Here is a 25,226-nt window from a genome sequence, read left to right on the forward strand (position 1 = left end):
TTCAGTCCTACATCACTTCCAATATTAAAATAATTATCCTTGTTTTCAAAGTCCTCTGCATTTCTCTACCCTTCATTTAACTTCAATGGTCCTCTGAAACCTCCTTCCAACTCTGCACCGTTAGCAAAGCTAATTGTCAACTGTTCACGAATTATTGCCGTACCTTCAATTGCCTCCACTCACATTTCTCAAAGTGCCTCCACTCACATTTCTACCCCCGTTCTTTGCCCTCTTCCATTTCAATGTTCATCACATTTTGTTTTTTTAAGCAGACTTCCATCAACCTGCCCCAATATTTCTTTCTGTGGCGGGATACCAGATTTTGCATCACTTATACTCTGTGCCTCAGCTCATGTGACTCCTCATGGTTGCACGCCCGCAACAACATATTCATACAGGCGCCCACATTGGGGATGAAAGAGTTTCTATTATGTAAAGCAGCATCACCTTGAGAAAAGAAAGCTCAGACCCAGCCGTTGGTGAGTCCAGCATCTGCAGTTCCTTCCTGCACACGCGGTCGGTAACAACGTGCGTGGCTTGACGTCAGCGCGAGGGGGGCGGGAGACGGCGCGGCAAGAGCCGGTGTCTGAAGAAGGGTTTCGGCCCGAAACGTTGCCTATTTCCTTCGCTCCATAGATGCTGCTGCACCCGCTGAGTTTCTCCAGCTTTCTTGTGTAACCCAAGAGCCGGTGCCCTCCTGCTTGGCGGTGACCGCGTGCTGGACGTTGACAGCGAGCGATGGTGAGCGAGGCTTAGCCACGTGCTGGGCGGGGCCGGGGCGGGCTAGTGACCACGTGCCCCGCGTTGACGTCAACGGTCGGGAGATGGAGGCGCGCGGCGCGCCTGCTGGCTGTTGACGACAGCGGTCGCGTGCCCGCGCACAGTCTGTCAGTGGCGGGAGAGCGCGGGCAGTGCGTGCTTCTCCTCCTCACCGGCAGCACCATGACCGAGTGCGGCCGCCGCAGCGGCGACCACCGGAGCTCCTCCGGCTGCAAGCGCGCCCGCAATGGGGAGAACAAAGTGACGGTGGCCCTCGGCGCGCAGTGGGGCGACGAGGGGAAGGGCAAGGTGGTCGACCTGTTGGCCACCGACGCCGACATAGTGTGCCGCTGTCAGGTAAGCGCTGCTGGCGTGGGTAACACCGTCGGTTGCCCCAGTAAACCCGGTTAACTGACCAGCGAGGGGCTAAAGAAAGTGCGTCCTTACAAACACACCCTGCAAATAATCTGTCCACAAAACATGTATTTGTGTACATAGGTCGTGTAGTGGGATGCCTTGGTTCCACATGGACAGTGTGTGCGCGAGTGTGTCCCAGTTTCGTTCCCCACCGTAATTCAGGTTGGGACACTGCTGACTTGAGTCAGGTCAGACATCGTACTCCACTGATTTCAGGCAGTCACCCCAACCTCACACATCACTAAATATAGCAGGCCTATTTTGCTTGGTTCAAGAGTGTCCTGTGATTCAAGCAAGGTCGTTCTCCCTCTGACGCAGTGGTCGGTAACTGATAGTTCAGGCTGGAGTTTTGAACAGATCCGTGAGCAGACATATGTTATTGTGCAGTAAATGTTGGATCGCAATAAATAATCAGGCCAAGTTTAAATGCATTGTTTTAATGTTGCGATAATCATATTTTGTGGTGTTGCTTTAATGCTGCGATAATCATATTTTGTGGTGCAGTGCACGCAAACCTGACTAACAAGTTGTGAGCAAAGTATGTTTCAGTCCGATATTGTAGTTAAAACAAGAGTTTTTAACCGCTCCGTGAGATAACATATAGTTCTGCAATAAATTATCACAATTAAATAATCAAAAAATGCTGGGGAAACTCAGCGGGTGAGGCTGCATCTATGGAGAAAAGGAGTAGGTGACGTTTCGGGTCGAGACCCTTCTTCAGGAATTAATACGGGGAGATACTTAACCATCCTAAACTGAAATGCAGGCAATAACTTTACCTTTCCTGGGAGTGCATTGCAGGCATCAAAAGCCGCGTGAAGTACTTCCAAAATCACCATCAATTTTCCTTTTATCCTACTCAACATTATTCGGTTTCAATCAGTCACTGGGAATTGTGGAATAGGTAGCATTAGCTATACTTTGCCATTAATAAAATCACCGATTAGATTAGATTGTGTATTTGATGGCAACATCTTTGAGGGATATATCAATGAGGGAAAGGCAATAAATCTACATCCAGGATGGAAAAATCAAATACTAGAGGGCATAACATTAAGATGAGAGGGACACATTGTAAAGGGGATGTGCAGGGGAACAGAGGGTTGGAGGTTGATGCAATAGTGACATTTAAGGTTTTGGTTAGGCATATGGCTATGTAGAGAATGGATTATACGCAGGTAGGCTAGAGATGGTCGTGGTATCATGTTTGGCACAGATATTGTGGGCCAAAATGCCTTTTCTCGTACTGCACTGTTATACGTTCTAATTGCCTTAAATACTTTATAATATTTTCTCAGTAAAAGAGAACCATCAAAATATTTGGGGGAGTAAAACATTTTTTAGTCTAGGTAATAACCATGATTCATTCAAAATGGTGCTTATAACTGTGCTGCAATGAACTCGTCCATTTGTGATGAGTACTAAGTAAAAAATTGAGTTAATTTGTTTCCATTCATGTATACAATATGGGAGCTGTATTGGAAAAACCCTATGTGGAAAAAAAAACACACAATAGTTTATTGCATCCTCCAGGCAACACCAGGAAGATAAATATACTCAACTTGCTTGTTTTCTCAGTTGTAGTTTGGATGTGTGGATTAGAAACGTCATGGCTTTCATATTCAAACTTGCATTTTCTTGAATTGAGGCCCAAATGTCTCAAAGACCAACATTGTTGAATAGAGTTAAATGTCGATCAGAGTAATTGCTTAGCAATTTCAGTGCCTTGTCAATTTCAATAGCCTCCAACAGTGTAACTGGCAGCCTGTGTTCTTAAAGAGAGTCCGCTATAACCAAAATCAGTAAGAGAGGGCTTACTGTACTAAACAATATTCTCTGACAGACTTTTCAATAGATAAAGATACAGAAAACAGATACGTTTTTACATCTTTATTAGCATGCACCCTCAATACTCTATGAGAATATCCTGGTTATGTAATAATTGTAAGGTAAAATATTTTATTCAGTAAAAGATTAGACTTTTTTGGGTTCCGAATAAACTGAAGTTTTATCATTCTATACTATGAGGAACTATGGGGATCAGGAAGCTAGAGGCCTGCATACCAAGCTTTTCTGATAGTGTTTCCTTTTAAGACACAAAAGATTGCAGATGCTGGAATCTGGAGCAAAAAAACAAACTGCTGGTGCATCTCCCTCCCCAGTCTGGAGAAAGGGTCTCAATTTGAAACATAAACTGTTCATGTATTTTCACCAATGTTGCCTGATTCGTTGAGTTCCTACAGCAGTTTATTTTTATTCGTATTACTCTGTACCCTGCCAATCTATTAGTTTATTTTCATCAACATCTAATTAAGTCATTTTGAAGTGGAACTCTGCAAATTATTATCTGTGATCAAAGTATAATCGCTGACCATAAGTCAGTGACATTGAACAGACACACAGGGAGATTTTCACTTGGAAAAAGTTATGCATAAATATTGGTCTAACAGTCCATTGATGAGCAACTGAAGTTAAAGTAAATACTAAATCTCCTTAAACACTGACCTAATTAGAAAAAATGTTTTATTTTTAATACATCTCGCATATCTTCACTTCCAATGGTTGCAATGTAAACAAACTGCAAACCAAACCAATATCACAGAAACTAATGCCGGTTTATACCGAAGATGGACACAAAATGCTAGAGCGGTTCAGGCAGCATCTCTGGAGAAAAGGAATAGATGGCATTTCGGGTCAGAACCCTTCTTCACAATGCACAATGCAATCAGACTGCTCTCTCTCAGACTGCTCTTACAGAAATGGTTACTTGACATAAAGATGTGGTTTAAACTCCATTTGCAATCTTGAGTCATCATGGGAGCAACTTATAATATGATGATGTGCCTGAATGAACGTTCAGGTTTAGTTAAGCAATAGACAAAAAAGAGTTCATACATGGCAGCAAGATTAGAAGTTGACTTTGTGGGCATTGATTTATGACACTGCCACCTACCCACGGACTTTGTTCAGCATCAGTGTCAGACTTCTTTCCCATGCACAGCTCCCTGTCAAATTCAGATGTTACTTGGCCAAATTGAGCAGTTGGCCTTTACTGTTGGATAGTTGGCCACACATATCAGTCACAAACCTTGTGACAAGCATGAAGCAGAGAAGATACTGTCTCCCAGATTTAGTTGGATAACGTGCACAGAACAGGCCCATTACCTGGTGTAAATATTAGCAATTTGTACTAACTGCAGCAGGCATCTCAATGTCTCCTAACAAGGGCAGAGTCCCCCTTGTCCTCACCTTCCACCCTACCAGCCGTCCCATACAACAAATAATACTCCAACATTTTCGCCACCTCCAACTGAATCCCACCACTGGCCACATCTTCCCATATCCTCCCCTTTCGGCATTCCGCAGAGACCGCTCCCTCCATAACTCCCTGGTCAATTTGTCCTTTCCCACCCAAACCACCCCCTCTCTTGGTACTTTCCCTTGCAACTGCAGGAAATGCTACACTTGTCGCTTTACCTCCCCCTTGACTCCATCCAAGGACCTAAGCGGTCTTTCCAGGTGCGGCAGAGATTCACCTGCACCTCCTCCAACCTCGTCTATTGCATCCGCTGCTCAAGGTGTCAGTTGCTCTACATCGGTGAGACCAAGCGTAAGCTTGGCGATCGCTTCGCCCAACACCACTGCTCGGTTCGCAATAACCAACCCGATCTCCCGGTGGCTCAGCACTTCAACTCCCCCTCTCATTCTGTATCCGACCTTTCTGTCCTGGGCCTCCTCCATGGCCAGAGTGAGGCCCACCATAAATTGGAGGAGCAACACCTCATATTTCGCTTGGGTAGTTTACACTCCAGCGGTATGAACATTGACTTCTCCGATTTCAGGTAGTCCCTGCTTTCTCCCTCTTTCCCCTCCCCTTCCCAGCTCTCCCACAGTCCACTGTCTCCGCCTCTTCCTTTCTGTTTCCCGCCCCTCCCCCTCCCCCACCCCCTCATCAGTCTGAAGAAGTCTCGACCCGAAACGTCACCTATTTCCTTCGCTCCATAGATGCTGCCTCACCCGCTGAGTTTCTCCAGCATTTTTGTCTACCTTCAATGTTTCAATATGTCTGTTAACATTAAAACATAGTAATAGGTTAGGCCTATTGATTTCACGTTGATCATGTAACCACTGTGTTCCCCTTGAAGAAGGGTCCTGACCCGAAACGTCACCCATCCCCATTCTCCAGACATGCTACCTGACCCGCTGAGTTACTCCATCACTTTGTCTTTTTTTGTAAACCAGCATCTGCAGTTCAGTGTTTAAGAAGGAACTGCAGATGCTGGAAAATCGAAGGTACGCAAAAAAGCTGGAGAAACTCAGCGGGTGCAGCAGCATCTATGGAGCGAAGGAAATAGGCCACGTTTCGGCCCGAAGCGTTGCCTATTTCCTTCGCTCCATAGATGCTTGCTGCACCCGCTGAGTTTCTCCAGCTTTTTTGTGTACCTTCTGCAGTTCAGTGATTCCTCATGTTCCTTTAGTTACTTTTCTAAAAACCTTGAAACTTATTTATTGGTCATTTTAGGTTTTTATTCCCCACATCTTGACCCAGTAATTAGCTCTGAATGTACGTATTTCACTATTACTCCTCAGAGTAGTGAGTCCATTGATGCCTGGCGAGTCGGTTCATATTCTGCACCGTTGGACGCATCCATGCATTGCTGATGCTCTGGATCTAATAAGATTCTTTGATGTTCATCACAATGCTTGATCCAAGATGCTTTACTTGATCTGTAGATAGACACAAAAAGCTGGAGTAACTCAACGGGACAGGCAACATCTCTAGAGAGAAGGAATGTTTTAGGTTGAGACCCTTCTTCAGACGATCTGTAAGCAGACTTGCTCGTTTTGCAACCAGGGTGATATTTTAGACAGTCTTTACAATATAATAATAATATGTTCCATGTTTCTACCAACTTCCTCATTAGATTATTTTGCTGTCTTTAATTTAAATTTGACTACATCTTTCAAATACTGGTACAAGAGTTCTGACTTCATTATTCCAGTTATCCTTTTGGGATGTCTATATCAGTTTATTAAGAACTGCATAATGGTGTAGTTAGTAGAGCTGTTGCCTCGCAGCACCAGAGAAACAGGTTTGATCCTGACCTCAGGAGCTGTCTGTGCAGAGTTTGTACGTTCTCCCTGTGACCGCATGGGTTTCCTCTGGGTGCTCCTGTTTCCTCCCACATCCCAAAGACGTGAGGGTTTGTAGGTTAATTGGCCTCTGTAAATTGCACCTGATGTGTAGGGATAATTTACCATCTTAATTATTTTTTTTATCAGCATAATAACGCAAATGGTTTACTTTCAGGAGATAATTTGCTATAAAAAAATAATACGATTAGCAGTTGAGTTTCATCATTCCATAGTTCACAAATGTAGGTAAAATGGTATCATTTTCATGTTTGATACCATAAATTCTTTACTTTGGGGCAACAGTTCTAGTATATGTATGATTATTTTTGCTTTCATTACATCAAACCATAATTATATAAGGCCTTCATAAAACTGTTGAGATTTTTAGAATCTCTTTGTGACACACTTTTTACTCTAGCTGTTAAGTTCTGGTTGCTAAGTTACAGAGTGTAATAAATAACGTAGTAGAGGCTTAGATTTTTTTTCAAGCAGTTCAAATTCACCAAATAGACCCTTCCCTGATAGGGTTTAGCACTGGACTTGACAAATTAAAATTCTGAATTTTTCAAGACTCTGAAGAATGGATTGTTGGTAAGTCCATTGCATTAAAAAAAGTTGGTTGAGAGGGGACGGGATTTTTATCGTCACTGAGCACATGAATGTGTAATTCACATTTATTTAGGTGGGAAATGCCTAAATTACCTGGAAGCAAGGTGTCCTTCTCTTCCAGGCTTCCTACATTGTCCACCATTCCACTCCTCTTATCCCAGCATCTAAAAGGGTTTTTGTCATCTGACCTGCAGCTAGTCCTCCTTCAAAATGCCCAAACCATAATGACAACCCAAACCAAATATCTATATTGTCCTACATTCCAGAACAGAGATTGTCCACATTTGCAAATTGCACTGTTTTTAAAAATTGATCACCACAACCAGAAATGGGCTTTAAAAAGTTGTAACAGGCTTAAAATAACCAGGCATGGGTGTCCCTGAATGCAATTTAGGCTCTTTCTAAATAAACTTTGCATTCACAACTGTTGCTTTGATGAATTGACATGATTTTCGAATGATTGGTGGTAATTTACACTGTTCACTTTTGTGGTATGTTCAAGAATCCCAATTTATATTTATTATTTGTCTCACACTGCCTTCAAATGCCTGAGATCTGCCTCACTATGGTGTCCTGAACAATTTGGTGTACTTCGATCATATGTTTATGCTGAAGAAATAGCAGCTGTAAGTTGGATTTCTATCATGAATTTTTTTTTTTTCATCTCTCAAGATTCAAATTGATATGTGCATTCCTTATTTTATTAATTGTCAGTCAATTTCACAATCCAGTGTAAAAATATATGTAGCTTATTTAATGTCCAAAACACCAGCACCTTCACCTTCCTGTTAATTAGGCCAAAATAACTGGTCCACTTTCCCCGTATGGAATACTAAAGGTCAGATTGGAGTGCTAAGTAAGAACATGAGAAGGTCAGTTAAATGTTTGTTGTTGGCAGCAGCACAAGATCTGGAACTATGTCATCAGTCACCCCAGGCACATCAAGGTCTCATTGCATGGTTAGAGGTTATTATAAACTAATTCAGAAACTCAATTGCAATAAACGAGTCCGGTATTCCGAACGCGCATGCCCATGTCATAGGTCACTTGCTATAAAACAGTCTCAGCAACAGTGCTGCTGCATTGTTTGCAGGCTTGCGTTTTGGTCGGAGTCGGCTCTCCGTCACTGCGGGTGCTGTTGAGTTGCTGTTGGGCCGTCCCCTCCCCGGTGTCCCATCCCTGTCCGGGGTTGCCCTGGGCTGGCGGGGAGGACCCTGACCTGCAGCCGCTGGCTCCAGCTCGGCTCTGCTTGTCCCAACGGGTTTGCCCCGGCAGCCCTCCACCCCCACCCCCCCCCCTCCCTTCAGTCCAACACCGAGATCCTGCTGAAGATGGGCAGCTGCCGGCCCTTCTCGAAGATGGGCGACACCGAGCCGCTGTTGCTGGAGTTGTCCTGGTCGGAGAGAGAGTCTGCGGATGGGCTCCTGCCGGCCATTGGCAGGCCAGCGCCCGCTGGAGCTGCGAGTATTGTTGGTGATGGTGGTGCTGGCGGCAGCCGCAACCTCCTCCCCCTCCCTTGCCCAGCCCCGAGCCCAGAGTACAGGCCAGCTCTAACTCCAGGTCGGGGCTGAAGGCTGCCCGCAGCGTGACACAGTTAACCGCCGGGCCGGAGAAGGCCGAGCCCAGGCTGATGCTCTGACACAGGTGAGGCCGGGGCCCTCGCTCCTCCTCGGGGGTTGTGGATGAAGTGGCAGCAGGTACCGTGGGGGCAGAAGCCGGTGGTGTGTAAGGTACGGCTTGTACTTGGGGTAGAGGCTGAGGCCTTGTGCGAACTTGCACTTGTCGCCGCAGCAGTCCATCGGGGTGCAGGTTCATCTGGAGTTGGAGCGGGGTTGGGCTGGAATTGGCACTGGCTGTAGGTCTATGGGTTCTGTGGGTCTGGGGCCGCTGCTGTTGTCCGTCCGGGCTGTCGGTTGGCCCGGTGGGAGAGACGGAGGTAAGCAAGGGTTGGTGCTTCTCTACGCTGGGCCTGGGGGCAGGTGTCCCATCGATCCGGACTTCTCGAGGTGGGGGGGGAGGGGGGGACCGGGGACTGTCCAGTGGTGTTTCGGCAGCGCTTGCGGGTCTCCTCCCCCTGGTCTCCCACTGAAAAAAGTCCAAAAAGGATCGATCAAACCCTGGTCTCTGACGCTGCAACGCATGAACTCTACTGATGAATCACTGTGCTGCTGCCCAGTGGCAGGTAGACGGAGTATATTGGTCGGCCTGGGCAAGTTGCACCAAAGGGCCTGTTGCCACGCTGTATAACTCTGACTCGGATGGGAATTTATTTCAGGAAGTCTCACATTATTGATTCATAGTCATACAGCATGGAAATGGGTCCTTCAGCCCAACCTGCCAATGTTGACCAAGATACCCCATCTACATAAATTTGAAGAAGGGTCTCGACCTGAAACGTCCCCATTCCTTCTCTAGAGATGCTGCCTAGTCCCTTTGAATTACTCCAGCATTTTGTGTCTATACCCCATCTGCACTTGTCCCATCTGCCTGCATTTGGTCCATAACTCTCAAACCCTATCCTATCCATGTACCTGTCCAGTAGCTTGTGTTGTTCTGTTGCTTAGATGGAAGCCTTCCTCAGCCAGACAGCTGTTATTTGCGCATCCCTTCCATGTTTTAAAAAAAAATAGCCCCACGTACCTACGAACGGCTATTACCGTAATTCTTCGAGTTTGAATCAGGGGAAAACTCGGGAGAGCGTGAGTAAATCAGGAAAGTGGGACAGGGCCTTAAAGCCGAGAGGGACGAAGTTTAATGGATAGATGCGGGGCAAGATTGTTTTACATAGAGGGTGGTAGTGACTGGAACAAGCTGCCAGGGATGGTGGTGGAAGCGGATACAATTGTGGCATTTAAGAGACATTTGTACAGGCTCATGGATATGTTGGGAATGGAAGGATTTGGATCATATGCAGGCAAATAAGAGCAGGAAAATCTCTTGCCATCATGTTCACCACCGATACAATGGGCTGAGTGTGCTGTTCCTGTGCTGTACTGTTTTATGTTCTACAAGTGCAATATTTTTTAATCAATGCAATTTCATCGTTAATTATTTGCTTCAATCACTAATTTACAATTTTACCTGTGTTGTAGGGTGGAAACAATGCAGGCCACACTGTTGTGGTGGATGGAAAGGAATACAAGTTTCACCTTTTCCCAAGTGGTATTATTAATCAAAAAGCTATCTCATTTTTAGGTAAGTGAATTGACTTGGTGAATATAAAATAAAATTGAGAGTATAAAAGTGGTGGTGGACCAATCACTATTGCTTGGCTCAATAAGATGTATCTTTGTTCTATATCATTAGGAAGGTCTGTTGAAAAGATCTGAATAGTACAGTTCACTTCATCTTTGGATTAGGTGGAGAAAGATTCTCGTGCATCAGTTCTGGTGATTATTTAGTGACCTCTGCAGGAGTATTGGAGATGTTTCAGAGGGAATGAAGTCAGACATCTACGATTTCATCAGTCGTGAAATGGGCACAGGTTTTGCCACTGAGGCGAAACTTAAAGGGATCTTTGATCAGTGATAAGCTTGAACTCGTACCATTGAGTATTAAAGATAAAAGATCAGCGGGGAGTTTAAGTTCATTAGTCATGGGAGCAGAATTAGGCCATTCAGCCCATCAAGGCTACTCCGCCATTCAATCATGGCTGATCTACCATTTCCCCTTCAATCCCATTCACCTGCCTTCTCCCCATAACCCTCAACACCCTCATTAATCAAGAATCTGTCAATCTCCACCTTAAAAATACCCAATGGTTTTGCCTCCACAGCTGTCCGTGGCAACAAATTCCACAGATTTTTGGGAAAACCAAAAAAAGAAAGGTCAAATACATTTTGTAATCTTGCAATATAAACATGAGACTTAGCACTACGTTTTTTGCTTAAAGGTATTTTGTTATTCATTTAACAGCATCTTAACTCAATATTGTGTACCCAAGAGTGTCCAAGACCAATAATGCAGTTCATAGGGGGACTGTCGAAGGGGGCTGCCGTTGTGTATGGCTGCCCTGCCTACAATTGTCCTTTCACCCTTTTTATTTTTAGTGTGATAAAAGGTTTTGCTATGTTGGTCTTGTAGTCTTTTATGTGGGAGGTGGGCGGGAATGGGGAAACTGTTTTTCTCAGTCCCTACTTGGTTGGAGATGTGTCTTTCCTACGAGGCGCATCTTCTCTCCCTCCTCGTGGCCTACCAACTGGACTGGAGCGGCGTTTCCGGCCGGAGACCAGCCAGAACTTCAGCTTCGGCGGTGGCACAGGGCTGAAGTATCATCGCGGAGCGGGCGATGCCTTACTGAGGATCGCCGTGTGGTAAGCTCCGGAGTGCTGAGACCGCCGACTCCAACATCGCGGAGCTGTGGTTGCGGACTTTCCAGCTGCGGGCGGCGCTGAGTTGAACATCGCAGAGGCCTGGGATCTTTCGCCGAGGTTGCCAGTGTGAATCTACGCCAAGCTTGGCCTGTGGACTTCTTCGGAAGCGGCCGTTTCAGAACTCCAAGCAGCTGGAACTGTTCTTTCCGAAGCCAGAGCTCCATCATCCAGCGAGAGGGCCTGAAACATCAGGCCTCCGTTGCGGCGACCACGGAGGCCTCAAATAGGCCCCGTCCACGGGTGAACACAGAGGAAGAGGACTGAACTTTTACTGCATTCCCTCACAGTAGAAAACGTTGATTTCGCTGTGGGGGGACGTTCATGTTAAATTCTATAGTGTGTTGTGTTTTTCTTTTTATTTCTATGGATGTACGGCAATCCAAATTCTTCTATGTACAGCACTTTAGTTCAACGCGAGTTGATTTAAATGTGCTATATAAATAAAAATTGATTCAATATTTGCAGTGAAATCTCAATACCAATTCTGCAGAGAAGCCTTACCAAATTGTTAAAACTATCCTATTTGCAGAAATCAAACAAAATTGAAGGAAACTACAAACGTGTTCCATGTCATAGTGGGAGAGTCAAATTTTCCAAATTTCACAGAAAATTGATGCTGGGGCTGTTTATTCTGCTGGAAAAGTTAAAGCCTTTGCAGGGAAGGGTGTTTTAGGCTGTTGACTCCAAGTGGAAATGTGAGGACACTTCTGGCGTTAGATGAACTTGTAATCGATTACAGTACCTACATGTACCAATGTGTCTCACTATTTTTACTACTTTAGGGAATGGTGTTGTAATACATCTGCCTGGATTGTTCGAAGAAGCTGAGAAAAATGAAAAAAAAGGTATTTTAATTCAACTGTTGGATTACAGTTCCTTTCTAATGTGCAGTAAAATACTTCCGACGTTGACAATGTTTTTATATTTATACTTCAGACATTCAAAAAGCACTAATTTGAATGCCTTTTATTTATCCAGTCACCTTCTTGGAAGACTTTCTTTAAATAATTTCTGTTTAACCTTCCAATATCTGATTCTAAAGTAAATGGACTTAACACATTTTACTTCACTCGGATATGATATGCTACAATTATATATTTTCATGCTTAAATGCCTTTTGTCCTTCTCCATGATTAAAACAAAGGTTTTATTTTAACACTTTTTTAATAATTTCTCGCTTTCCTTTTTATTCTTGTACATTGGGAGAATTGAAGAGCTTTATAACATGATGGTAAATCTTTTGCCTCTACCTCTGTCCTACTACTATGGTTTGCACCTTTTAAAAAGTTTTTTAGAGAAACACTGTGGCGCAATGCCTTCACTATTACTTAATTTAATTAAATATATTCTGTCCTTTAAGTTATTAATGACATGATTACTTTCCACTTCCATAAGGTCCAAGCAACCTAGCGTTCCTTAATATCAAAGCCAAAAATATTTAGTTCCTAATCCTTCTTTCAACCATTCCTCAATTATTGTCACCATATTTATAATTTCACAAGGATAACCAATATTTTAGTTTACCAGAATTTTTTTTTAATCAATATTGGTGACACATCCAGCATTGTTAATTTACAGTACGTTTATACAGTACATATGCAATCAAAATCCCCTGGCTGGTTTCCTGCTTTGGATCACTTCTTTAATCAATACCTCTTTCTATCTAGTCTATTTGTATCTTGTCAAATACAGTTAAATCCACCAGTGTTAATGGGTAGGAATGGTGAGAATGAAAATGCCAAACACAGGTTGGGAGTGCCTTGTGCAACATCTCCAGTCTGCAAGGGTGATCCCAAATTTCTAGTTGCATGTCACTTTAATTTCCATCTCACTTCATTCTAACATTGTTCTTTGTCAATAGTCAATAGTCTATTTAATTGTCATTTGGACCCCTGGAGGTCCAAATGAAATGCCGTTTCTGCAGCCATACATTACACACAAATAGACCCCAGACACAACATAATTTACATTTTACATAAACATCCATCACATAGCTGTGATGGAAGGCCAAAAAACTTATCTCTCCACTGCACTCTCCCCCCCCCCGATGTCAAAGTCAAAGCCCCCGGCTGGCGATGGCGATTGTCCCGCGGCCATTAAAGCCACGCCGGGTGGTGCGAGGTCGCACACCGGGTCTTGGTGTTAGAGCCCCCGGCGTGCGCTCGCAAAGTCCCGTGGCCATTCCAAGCCGCGCGGGGCAGTGATGTAGGCCCCGCTCCAGGAGCTCTTCGACCCCGCAACTCGGGCGGGAGAAGTCGCCGTTGCAGGAGCCCTGAAAAGCGGTCTCCCTCCAGGGATCCGCGGGCTCCCGGTGCCGCCGTCCACAGACCTGCCGTTGAAGCCTCCGCATCAGCGGCAGCAGCAGCAGCAGCAGCAGCAGCAGCGGCAGCGCTCCTCCACCGCTCCACCCGCCCCGGTCTCGGCCAGCTCCGCGACGGTGAGGTGAGTTGGCACCTGAGTCCCCGGCTTCTTCTGTTGGAGGCCGCTCCTCGTTGCAGCCCCAACGACAACTGAGACCCGACGACGAGAAAAAGGTCGGGTCTCCAGTGCAGGGAGAGAGATTTAAAAAGTTTCCCCCTCCCTCCCACCCACCCCCCCCCACCCCCCCACACACACACCCCAACATATAAATAAAAAAACTACATATAAACATAGACAAAAAATAATAAAAACGCGGACAGGCTGCAGAGGCCGCTGCTGACCAGAGTCGCGCCGCCTCTGATGCTGTTCTAAAAAGGCCCAAAGCAAGCTCAGAGAATGTACTTTTCTTACCAGGCACATTACTGTCTTCCACGTTCAACATTTAATTCAATAGTGTCAAATTATTAGCATTTTCAACTTTATTTCACATTTCAGCGTTCACTATTTTTTTCGAGTCAAGAGTGTTTAATTGTCAGAAATATGTCCAGTGCCAATATGTCAGTTTTACTTGGGACAAGCAGGAACTTTTTATTGATTGGTATTTTACGAATGCTTTAATCTATGCATTGATCTCCTATTCTCAAGTGCAATTCTTTTTGTTAGGCTTAAAAGATTGGGAGAAGAGGCTGATTATTTCAGACAGAGCACATCTAGGTAAGTGGTGTTAAAGCAGTTCACAACATTTTAAAGGTGTTAAACCTTAAATTTCTTGCAGAATTTGCCTTGATGTTTTCTCTCAATATGGCTGTGGAGACATTTTCTTTTGAACTCAACATTATTTTTCTATTTAATTTAACAGTGTTTGATTTTCATCAAGCAGTTGATGGCCTCCAAGAGATCCAGCGGCAAGAGCAAGAGGGGAAAACGTAAAAAGTGCCTCAGTGTTAAACTCGTGTGCTGCAACAGAACATTAGAATTTAGAACGTTAATGACTAGGGCACTTTGTACTGTGAAACTTCACTCACTTTGTAGAACTGCTTCTGATTTTAAAAAGAACCACTATAAAAACCTGGTAATTTTAATAATGTTGAAATATGAAGAATCTCTTTGGAAATGGGATTTTTCTACATAGCTGACCATTGAATATTTTACATATACAAATAGTAGCCATGAATGGTGTTTGTCCAATTTTAGATCAGAAGTCGATCGAAAGTTAGTCAGGATTTGCAACATTTGACCTGACAAATTTGAAAACATACACTGGCACCTCACATATTACGCAAGTAAAAAAATGTGCTTGTTTAATTAATACCAAAACCTAATTTAAACACTATTTTTGAAATAATGCACTCAAATTTACGTGTGTTTAAATGTATAGTTTTGTTTATTATCACGTGTGCTGAGGTACAGTGAAATGTTTTTTGTTGCGTGCCAACCAGTCAGCGGAAAGACTATACATGATTACAATCGAGCTGTCCACAGTGTACAGATACAGGATTAAGTGAATAACGTTTAGTGCAAGATAAAGTCCAGTAAAGTCCGATTCATGATAATACAAGGGCTTCCAATGAGGAAAATGGGAGGTCAGGACCATGTTCTAGCTGATGAGAGGATGGTTCAGTTACTTGATAACAACTGAGGAGAAACCCTCTCTGAATCTGGAGGCATGCGTGGTCACATTTCTGTACATCTTGCCTGATGGAAGAGGGCAGAACAGAGAGTGACCGGGATGAGACTCGTCCTTGATTATGACTCGCTGCTTTTCAGGAACATAACCCCTGCATAAACTGCGAGGTGCCTGTACTTAAGTTAACTGCAAAAGTTAAATATGGTGCCTGTGTAACAACTTTAATCAGCAATGGAGCTGGGCTACATTGCACAATAACTAACAACATGTCCTATTCACATCAATCGGGGTGGAAAAAAAACAAATCTGTATTTATCTTTTGCAGTTTTCTTGAACTTTTCTTCAACAAGCTATTTTTAAACTAACATGGGTAGATGATTGTTGCTGCACTTTTGCATATTATGATAAATATAAAGGAGTACATGTTGTCTTTCTAGTATTGGCACAACAAAAAAAGGCATAGGACCAACATATTCTTCCAAAGCAGCACGCACTGGTCTCCGTGTCTGTGACCTTTTGGCTGACTTCAGTGACTTCAGTGGCAGGTAACAACAGAGAAATTGTATGAAACTTCAGAATTTAAATGGAATTTAAAATTGTCACAATTCAGCAGGGAAGTCAATAATGCCCATCATTATTGGGGGAAATTATGAGGGCTGTAGATAATGGGAGTAAGAAGCTTCTCCTAGCAGTCTAAAACTAGAGAGCATGGGTTTAATGTGAGCAGCAGTAAGTTCGGAGGGGATCTAGATTAGTTTAAAGATACGGCATGGAAACGGGCTCTATGGTTCACCAAGTCCATGCTGACCATCGATCACCTCTTCACACTAGTTCTTTATTATCCCACTCTTGCGTCCTTTCCGAAGACACTAGGTGCAGTTTACTGAAGCAAATTAACCTACAAACTGCATATCTTTGGGATGTGGGAGGAAACCAGAGGAAACCCACACAGGCACAGGGTGAATGTGCAAACTACGCACCCAAGGTCAGGATCGAAGCTGGGACTGATAATATAATTAAGGAACTGGCACCTCTTTAAATGGTGGGATGGGAACTTTATCCAGTTGCCAGGCAATTATGCATTGACTGGGAGCACATCAAGTGAAACTGCTGCAAAATTGTAAATTATAGAAATCTATTGTTTGAAAATTAGTAAACCTCTGGTCGATTTCTGAGATTATGAGATAAACTGGAGATTACTTCTTTCTTTTATCATGGCTGCCAGTTTTGCATTGGATAGAACAAAATCTTCAACAACCAGAACAAGCAAAGGGGTTAGGATTAATTACTTTAGACTTTGGAGATAGTGTGGAAACAGGCCATTTGGCCCACGAGTCCACGCTGACCAGCTATCACCCCATGCACTAGCACTATCCTACACACTAGGAATAATTTACAATTTTTACCAAAGCCAATTAACCTACAAGCCTGTACGTCTTTGGAGTGTAGGAGGAAACAGGAGCACCTGGAGAAGGCCCACACAGTCATAGGGAGAACATACAATCTGTACAGACAGCATCCGTTGTCAGGATTGAATCCGATTCTCTGGCGCTGTAAGGCAGCATCTCTTCCACTGTGCTGCCCCAAATGTTGGATTGCTTTGGCTCAATAAATACTGAATGGGCATCTCCTCTGCTGCAAACATGTGTGGTTCTTTATTTGATTAGGAAGAAAAGGAAGCTGATAATGTTTTATATGATTCTCGAATCTTTGACAGATTTAAACTTCTGGCTCAGCAATATCAGTCCATGTTCCCAAGTCTGAAAATCGACATTGAAGGACAGCTTAAAAAATTAAAGGTAAAATGATGAAGGGAATGTTCTAAGTAAACATATTTATCATTGTTAGTAAATGATGCACATGAGAGTACATTGATATTGAGTAATTGTATTATGAACTTCTTGTAACAGAGTATATAACTTTTATTAATCTCCTGTTCTAATGATTTGAAATTGTGTATTCCATAAGATTATATTACATCTGTCCACACTAATCCATAATTTTCCTATTAATTTCTATAATATGACAGGAACAAAAATAAGATAAAAGAAGGCATACACCCAGAGTTAACGATTGTATAGCTCCAAGTCTAATTGGTAATTTAAGTATGTATGCTCTACTATAAATTCTAATTGTGCAGATTGACATTGCATTTTGGGATACTGGGTTTACAATTCTATAGAGTGAGAATTCGTGTGGGCATACCTCGAGCTGTATTTGCATAACTTAAACAGATGGTTCGATGAAGAAAAAGCAGAAATTCATTGGATAGTTTTTTATATGCTACTGTAATGAAGTAGTATTTCAAAGTGAGATGAGAGTATTGAACTACATCAGTGACATGTGGCTATAACATTATCAAACTTAATGTGATAAACAAGTGGAACCTGCTATCCATTAGAATTAACCTTGTGTATATAATCGCAGTGATCTTGCGCACAAGGCTTTGAGGCCCACTCAAATGGGAAAGGCGTAATTTTATCGCTCCTCAAGTAATCAGACTGAAGTCTCAATAAAACAAGCAGATTCTGGACCACGGAATACCAGTTTAAGTAGATACCCCCAGATCAAATCGGGTACAGAAATAAAAAGTGTGGGGAAAGAAAGGTTAGATTGAACTGGGGAAATAGAGGTAGAGAGATAAGTTAGAAGAGCCCTAAGAAAAGTAGGTATTACAATCTGAGAGAATGAGACTGCACAATAATCAGTTTAATTTGGCATCGTGTTCAGCACGAAAATTTTGAACCAAAGGGTCCATTCCTGTGCTGTAGCATTCTGTTCAATTTAAACAGGTGTGCAGAATTTATGAAACTGCAAGTGAGACATAATTGAAAATAAATCTTTATTATTTGAAGACACTAACTTTTACATGAGATCCAAGTGTAAAAACCAATTGGCAAAGCAAGGTCAGTACATTGCATGTTTTCCCTGTCATTCCTGGTCTATTTGCTCTTAATGTTGTCAGCACTGTTCAAACCTGTTTTTGTTTAATATGGATGTCTGGAGCTATGCAGTACAACATTTGAAACCATTCATATTTACCTGTCAAGTACTTTAAGTAGAAAGCAAGGAGTTTTCTTTAGAAATCAAATGAACAGCTCAATAATTCTGCAATTTAGAAATGAATGGGAAAATATCTATGGACTACAGATTTAATATTCATTAAAGATTACCTTTCGTCAGAGAGACTCCGTGTTCTTCAGCAAAAACAACCTGTAATATTCAACTCTTACTTTAGGAATACGCAGAACGTATCAGGCCAATGGTACGAGACGGTGTTTACTTTATGTACGAAGCTATTCATGGTCCACCTAAAAAGATTCTTGTGGAAGGTGCCAATGCAGCGTTACTAGATATCGATTTTGGTACGTTATCAAAATCACATGTTTTACTCATTAAATAAGAATACACATTTTATCGAAAAACGAAATCTCATCTGTTTAGTTTGTCACATGTACAGTGAAAAGTGCTTTTGTTGCGTGTTATCCAGTCAAAGGAAAGACTATACATTTCGATCAAACCGTCAACAATGTACAGGATAATGTGAATAGACCTGAACATTGAACAAATTCTCATTAAGACGTTTCTAGGTTGTTTGTTATTTGTACTGACAACGGAACAATTAAATTCTTATTTGCAGCAGCATAACAGGCCTATAAACACAATAATTATAAATAACAAAGTATAAACAGTAATCGAATAAATTAATACCCCCCTAGTGCAAAAGAAAGCCCGGTCCTTGGTGCAAACAAAAGCAGTCCATAGCGTAGTGTTCTAGGCTCTGATGGTTGTTGAACCTGGTGGTCACAGATTCAGATTCCTGCACTTTCCTCCTGATGGTAGGAGTGAAATAAGTATGTGGCCAGGGTGGCGTGGGTCGATGATGTCTAAGAAGAGTAAGGTGATATGTCTCTGACTACTGTTTAAGAAAGATCTGCAGATGCTGGAAAAATCGAAGGTAGACAAAAGTGCTGGAGAAACTCAGCAGGTGAGGCAGCATCTATGGAGCGAAGGAATAGGTGACGTTTCGGGTCGAGATGGTCTGAGGAAGGGTCTCGACCCGAAACTTCACCTATCCTTCGCTCCATAGATGCAGCCTCACCCGCTCAGTTTCTCCAGCACTTGTCTGCCTCTGACTGGTGGCACTAACATCCGTGGTGATGAACTGCTTTGAGAGTTGGTTATAATGCATATCATCAACTACCTTAGCAAGAACCTGGAGGCACTATAATTTGCCTACTGCCACTAAAGTCCAACGGAGGTTGCCCAATCAAAATAATCGGAGCTTAGATTTAAATGCAATAGTTTAATGGCAATTCTTATTCTTCGGAGATTTATTTACTCCATATTATTGCATCACCATTGAGTTGAGGTTGGTTGTTATAGAAAATTATTCCACGCGCACATTTCACTCCTGCCATCAGGAAGAAGGTAAAGCCTGAAAACTGTAATGTTCAGATTTGGGAGCAACTTCTTCCCTGCAGACATCAAGCTATTGAACATTACAATCTCCAAAGAGGCTCTGAACTAGACTTGGGACTTTTATGTTTTATTATGGGTTTTGCAGGTACTATGTTTACATATCTGTTATGCTGCTGCAAGTAAGAATTTCATTGTTCCGTTTTGGGACATATGACAATAAAACACTCTTGAACTCTTAAATACGTGGTCCCTTTTGTTGCTGTAGCATTAAAGCATGAAAGGCAATCGTTGCCCCTGTGTAGCATTGCTATACCTTCCAGGCTAGCAGCACGTTTTGGGATGGGGACTGCCAATAGCTATTGGGCACTGCTCGAGGGCAAGAGAATCTGGACCCGATTTTGTTGGAAATGATAGCATAAGAATCACCCAGGCAAATTTAACAGGCAATGTGTTTTGATATGTTGTTCAGATACTATGGAACGTAGAACCTGTTATCTGCAGGCTGGTTCTTGGTTAGAATGGTCAGAGCTGCTGCTTATCTAAACAAAACAAATGGATGGGCATACCTGTTCTGCTGTGGTTTTCTATGTTTCAAAGTTGTACTTGGAAATTTGAGCAAAATATTTCCAGTCCCTCTTAACAATTCAATTTTAGTATTAGTTTATTATTGCCACATGTACTAAAATACAGTGAAAGGCTTTGTGTACTATCCAGTCATATTATACCATTGAGTGCAATCAAGTTTTACACAAGTACAACAGGAAGTGCAAAGAGAAAAATAACAGTGCAAATATAGTGTTACAGCATTACAGTGTTACAGAGAAATAGACAAAAGTATCAATCATTCATTCAAAAAGTCCAAAGTCCCCAATGAAGTAGGTTGTCAGATCAGGTCTACTCTTATTGGGAGGACCGTACACTAGTCCAATAACAGTGGAGAAGTTGTCGTTCTGGAATATGATGCTACGTGCTCTACAGTTTTTGTATCTTCTGCCCGATGGGAGAGGGGTGAAAAGGGAGTGACCAGGATGAGAACGATCTTTGATTATGTTGGCTGCATACCTGAGGCAGAGTTGAAGTACAGATGGTATTTTGTACAACAGAATGAAAGTTACTGAGCAACTCTTAATGAATCGAAGGCAGTTATGTATTTTTTGCCTGCAGTTTGAACGTGATAGGCAGTTTATGGCCATTAATTTATCTTCACTTTATAATCATGGGTATACGTGAAGATGCCAATACTCAGTAACATGAGCCTATTCTTGGCATGGGATTTCACCACCAGGTGGCATAGTTAGCCAGGAGCCCATCACACAAGTCTGCCAAGAAATACACAAAGTTCTGAAGTTACTTGACGGATCAGGCAGCATCTCTGGAGAACATGGATATGTGACCTTTCGGATAGGACCCTTCTTCGGGATTGCCCCTAAAGTCAGTCTGAAGAATGGTCCCGACCCGAAACATCACACATCCATGTTCTTCAGAGATGCTGCCTGACCCGTTGAGTTACTCCAGCAATTTGTGTCTTTCTTTGTGAACCGGCATATGCAGTTCCTTGTTTCTACACAAGCCTGCCGGTTTAATTACTCCATCTAGACTGAAATTGGACTGCATAGCACTATTACTTGGGTATTAATTAAGCAGAATTCAATATTTGGAATAGGAAAATAATTTCCAGGTGAAAGTGCACCATTTGTAAAATTGGAAACGGTACTTTTGTCTATGATTCTAATTTTTATCGAAGTTAGCTGACATTAGATTCACATGATATTCGTTTTTGCCCCTACAGGTATATATTGTAACATAAAGCTCCACACTAAGTCTACTGTGGAATAATCCCCAGAAAACTAGGTGCACATCATTTGCCTTCCTATTTGCTTGTCTACTGCATATTAGTTTCCAATTGAGTCCAAACCAGTCATGTTTTTTAAGTAATTTAATCTTTCAGATGGTTTTCTGTGGAGGTTTTTCTATTAAACAAGAAGGGGAGAAAACCACCCATTCTTGAAAAAGGTTCATGAAAATGTTGCTTGTAACCATTATTAGAACATGTTACCCAAATGTTCTTATTACTTTGAAGACTTGTATCCTGCACCATCTATGTGCCTGCTTGTAATCCATAGTTAAATGTGTTTTCATTAGTATACTTGAAGGGTGTTTGGATACTCATTAAAGTGAATCATGCAATCGTGCAATTTCATAGATGTTGCCTCACCCACTGAGTTTGTCCAGCATTTTTGTCTACATGCAATTGTGAGTTTAGTTTAGAGATACAGTGCGGAAACAGGCCCTTTGGCCACCGAGTCTAAGCCAACCAGAAATCCCCGCACACTAACACTATCCTACACACGCTAAGTACAATTTACAATTTTACCAAGCCAATTAACCTACAAACCTGTATGTCTTTGGAGTGTGGGGGGGAAACCAGAGCACCCGGAGAAAACCCACGCAGGTCACAGACAGAATGTACAAACTTCGTACAGACAGATCCATAGTCGGGATCGAACCCAAGTCTCTGACGCTGTAAGGCAGCAACTCTACTGCTGCGCCACTGTGCTGTCCCTTGATCAAAAAAAAAATTCTGACGTTATGACTGGATAACACTTTTTTTTGTTCCTTAATAATTTTATAATTGAGATCTTGGAAAAAACTGTTAAGCTGCGTTTGACGATATTTCCAGCAACTGCATTGTGCTTTGCTTTTCTAATAAAGGAACATATCCGTTTGTGACATCCTCTAATTGCACTGCTGGAGGTGTGTGTACAGGACTGGGAATCCCTCCATCATGCATTGGAGCTGTGTATGGGGTCTTCAAAGCCTACACCACCAGAGTTGGGATTGGAGCATTCCCAACTGAACAAATAAACGTAAGTTTGCATTGTTCACCCTAATAGGCTCGAAAAATAATATCTGACGCACATTGAAAATTGTACAGACAGTAATCATGATTGAACCCGAGTCTGGTGCTGTAAGGCAGAAACTCGGCCACTGTGTAGCCCTTATTTGTGAATGTGTCAAGAATGGCAAGTTGAACATAACATTTGTGCTTGTTTAGTTACTGCTTCATGAATTCTGTAGGTGCAAATTTTATTTCCTGTCCCATTTTTTGGATAGTTGTTTATGAATTCTATTATCCATTAGTGTGCTGTCGTAACATAAGACATTAGACAATAGGTGCAGGAGTAGGCCATTCAGCCCTTCGAGCCAGCAGCGCCATTCAATGTGATCATGGCTGATCATCCCCAATCAGTACCCCATTCCTGCCTTCTCTCCATATCCCCTGACACCGCTAACTTTAAGAGCCCTATCTAGCTCTCTCTTGAAAGTATCCAGAGAACTGGCTTCCACTGCCCTCTGAGGAAGAGAATTCCACAGACTCACAACTCTCTGTGTGAAAAAGTGTTTCCTCATCTCCGTTCTAAATGGCTTGCTCCTTATTCTTAAACTGTGGCCCCTGGTTCTGGACTCCCCCAACATCGGAAACATGTTTCCTGCCTCTAGCGTGTCCAAACCCTTAATAATCTTATGTTTCAATAAGATATCCTCTCATCCTTCTGAACTCCAAAGTATACAAGCCCAGCCGCTCCATTCTCTCAGCATATGACAGTCCCGCCATCCCGGGAATTAACCTTGTAAACCTACGCTGCACTTCCTCAATAGCAAGAATGTCCTTCCTCAAATTAGGGGACCAAAACTGCACACAATATTCCAGGTGTGGTCTCACTAGGGGCCTATAGGGACACCTATACCTGGAAATCAGGAAGGCAAAAAACGGTCCCTCACTCAAATGCCAAAACTAACATTGCTACAAAGCGAAGACCTTGGTGGGAGAGGGAGGGAGGGGGGGGGGACAATAGAAAACCCAGCAAACAACTTACAGTGGAACATTGAGGACTCTGATCTTGCCCTCTGGGTATGATTCCAACTTTACCAAAAGTGAAAATAAGATAGTGAAAGGACTTCAGAATCCACAGCAGCAGTAAAGTCCTCCAATAAAATCATTGCTCTAATCGCCTGAATTTAGCTATGATCCTCAATCTGTTGTTGAATACAAGGTAAACATCATGCAGCAACAATTGGATAATCCAGAATTTAAATATATTTATGTACAAATTATTAAACAAATATATTATAACTTATTGATGTGCGCATTGTTTCTAAATAAAGTTGGGTTACAAATGTAAATATTTTTCACTAATGTTTCAGGAAATTGGTGAAATGCTTCAGTCACGAGGCAATGAAGTGGGTGTAACGACGGGAAGGAAGAGGCGTTGTGGCTGGTTAGATCTAGTCATACTGAAATATGCTAATATGATCAATGGATTCACTGCGTAAGTACATTGGTACAGATTGCATTTAATGTACTGCTTTATCACTGAAGTAAGTTCCTACATTTACTCAGCACCACTTACATCTCCAAACATTCCAAGAGATTTCATAGCCAAATAACTATCACATTTAGTTTTGGGAATACAGCATGGAACACGCCCGACAGCCCACCGAGTCCACACCAGCAATCGATTACCCGTTCACAGAATTTCTCGGTTATCTCACTTTTACATCATTTTAGGGACAATTTACAGAGGCCACAAATCTACAAATCTACCCAATTCCGGAATGTGGGAAGAAACCGGGGCACCCGGAAGAAACCCACGCAGTCACAAGGAAAGCGTACAAACCCAACACATCGACAGCACCTGTAGTCGGGATCGAACCCAGTTCTCTGGCGCTGTGAGGCAGCAGCTCTACCAGCTGCACCAATGTGCTGTCCTTTATGTGAAACTATTTCTCCAAATGTGTGACTGGAATTCTAAAGTTACAACAAAAGTGTTCAAAAGTGGCCCATACAATTAAAACAAAACTACAAAATATAAATTTTAAAGAACCTCTGTGTAACAATCCAAGACGGTGATCCAATGATATTCAAGATCAGAGATAAACACAAAATGTTGAAGTAACTCAGCAGGACAGGCAGCATCTCTTGAGAGAGGGAATGGGTGATGTTTTTGGTCAAGACCATTCTTCAGACAAAGTCAAGAGAGAGTGAGACTAAAAATATGGACGGGTAAGGTGTGAAAACGACAGATCAAACCAGACGATCAAGGAAATGTAGAATAGTTCATTGTTAGCTGTGGGGAAGATGACAATGAGGCATATAATCAGTAAAATTGTGTGTGGAGGGGGGGATAAGGGGGTGGTAATGTGTTTGGCAACGTGTTTGGCAACTAGGAGATCGCATAGACAACCTACGAGCCCCCGGGCCAAACGCAGCCCGTAACCCAAAATCATCCGGCCCCCAGGCGTTTTTTTTTCTGTAGTTATCCGGCCCGCAAGCACGGTGACGCAAGGAGGCTTGCGCTGGCGGCCGCAATTGCGGAGCCGCCGAGCTCTGGGGGTACCGCATTCTGCACAAAGCCATCGGCAAGGCCGCGCACCTTCTGTGTCTGGGCTTCAATGTCGGGATCAGGGTTGTCAATAGACCAGGGATGAGTGAGTGTGAGTATTTGAGCCACGGCCTTCAG

General features: G+C 42.8%; 1 protein-coding gene across 2 annotated transcripts in view; it reads left to right on the forward strand.

The window, feature by feature from the left end:
• The first annotated feature begins 831 nt into the window (after positions 1–831).
• Positions 832–25,226, forward strand: part of adss1 (adenylosuccinate synthase 1) — a 34,469-nt gene continuing 10,074 nt past the window's right edge. For both annotated transcript variants that reach the window (XR_008724030.1, XM_055640633.1), the window contains exons 1-10: positions 832–1,116; positions 10,014–10,116; positions 12,077–12,139; positions 14,319–14,369; positions 14,515–14,581; positions 15,720–15,827; positions 17,000–17,081; positions 18,521–18,647; positions 22,417–22,571; positions 23,911–24,035. Coding sequence is in view for 1 of the 2 variants with exons in the window: in XM_055640633.1 (XP_055496608.1) it covers positions 943–1,116; positions 10,014–10,116; positions 12,077–12,139; positions 14,319–14,369; positions 14,515–14,581; positions 15,720–15,827; positions 17,000–17,081; positions 18,521–18,647; positions 22,417–22,571; positions 23,911–24,035 (1,055 nt within the window). In the remaining variant the exon portion in view is untranslated. The remainder of the gene's footprint in view (positions 1,117–10,013; positions 10,117–12,076; positions 12,140–14,318; positions 14,370–14,514; positions 14,582–15,719; positions 15,828–16,999; positions 17,082–18,520; positions 18,648–22,416; positions 22,572–23,910; positions 24,036–25,226) is intronic.

Source organism: Leucoraja erinacea, chromosome 9 (assembly GCF_028641065.1).
Source record: "Leucoraja erinacea ecotype New England chromosome 9, Leri_hhj_1, whole genome shotgun sequence".
Classification (NCBI taxonomy): Eukaryota; Metazoa; Chordata; class Chondrichthyes; order Rajiformes; family Rajidae; genus Leucoraja; species Leucoraja erinaceus.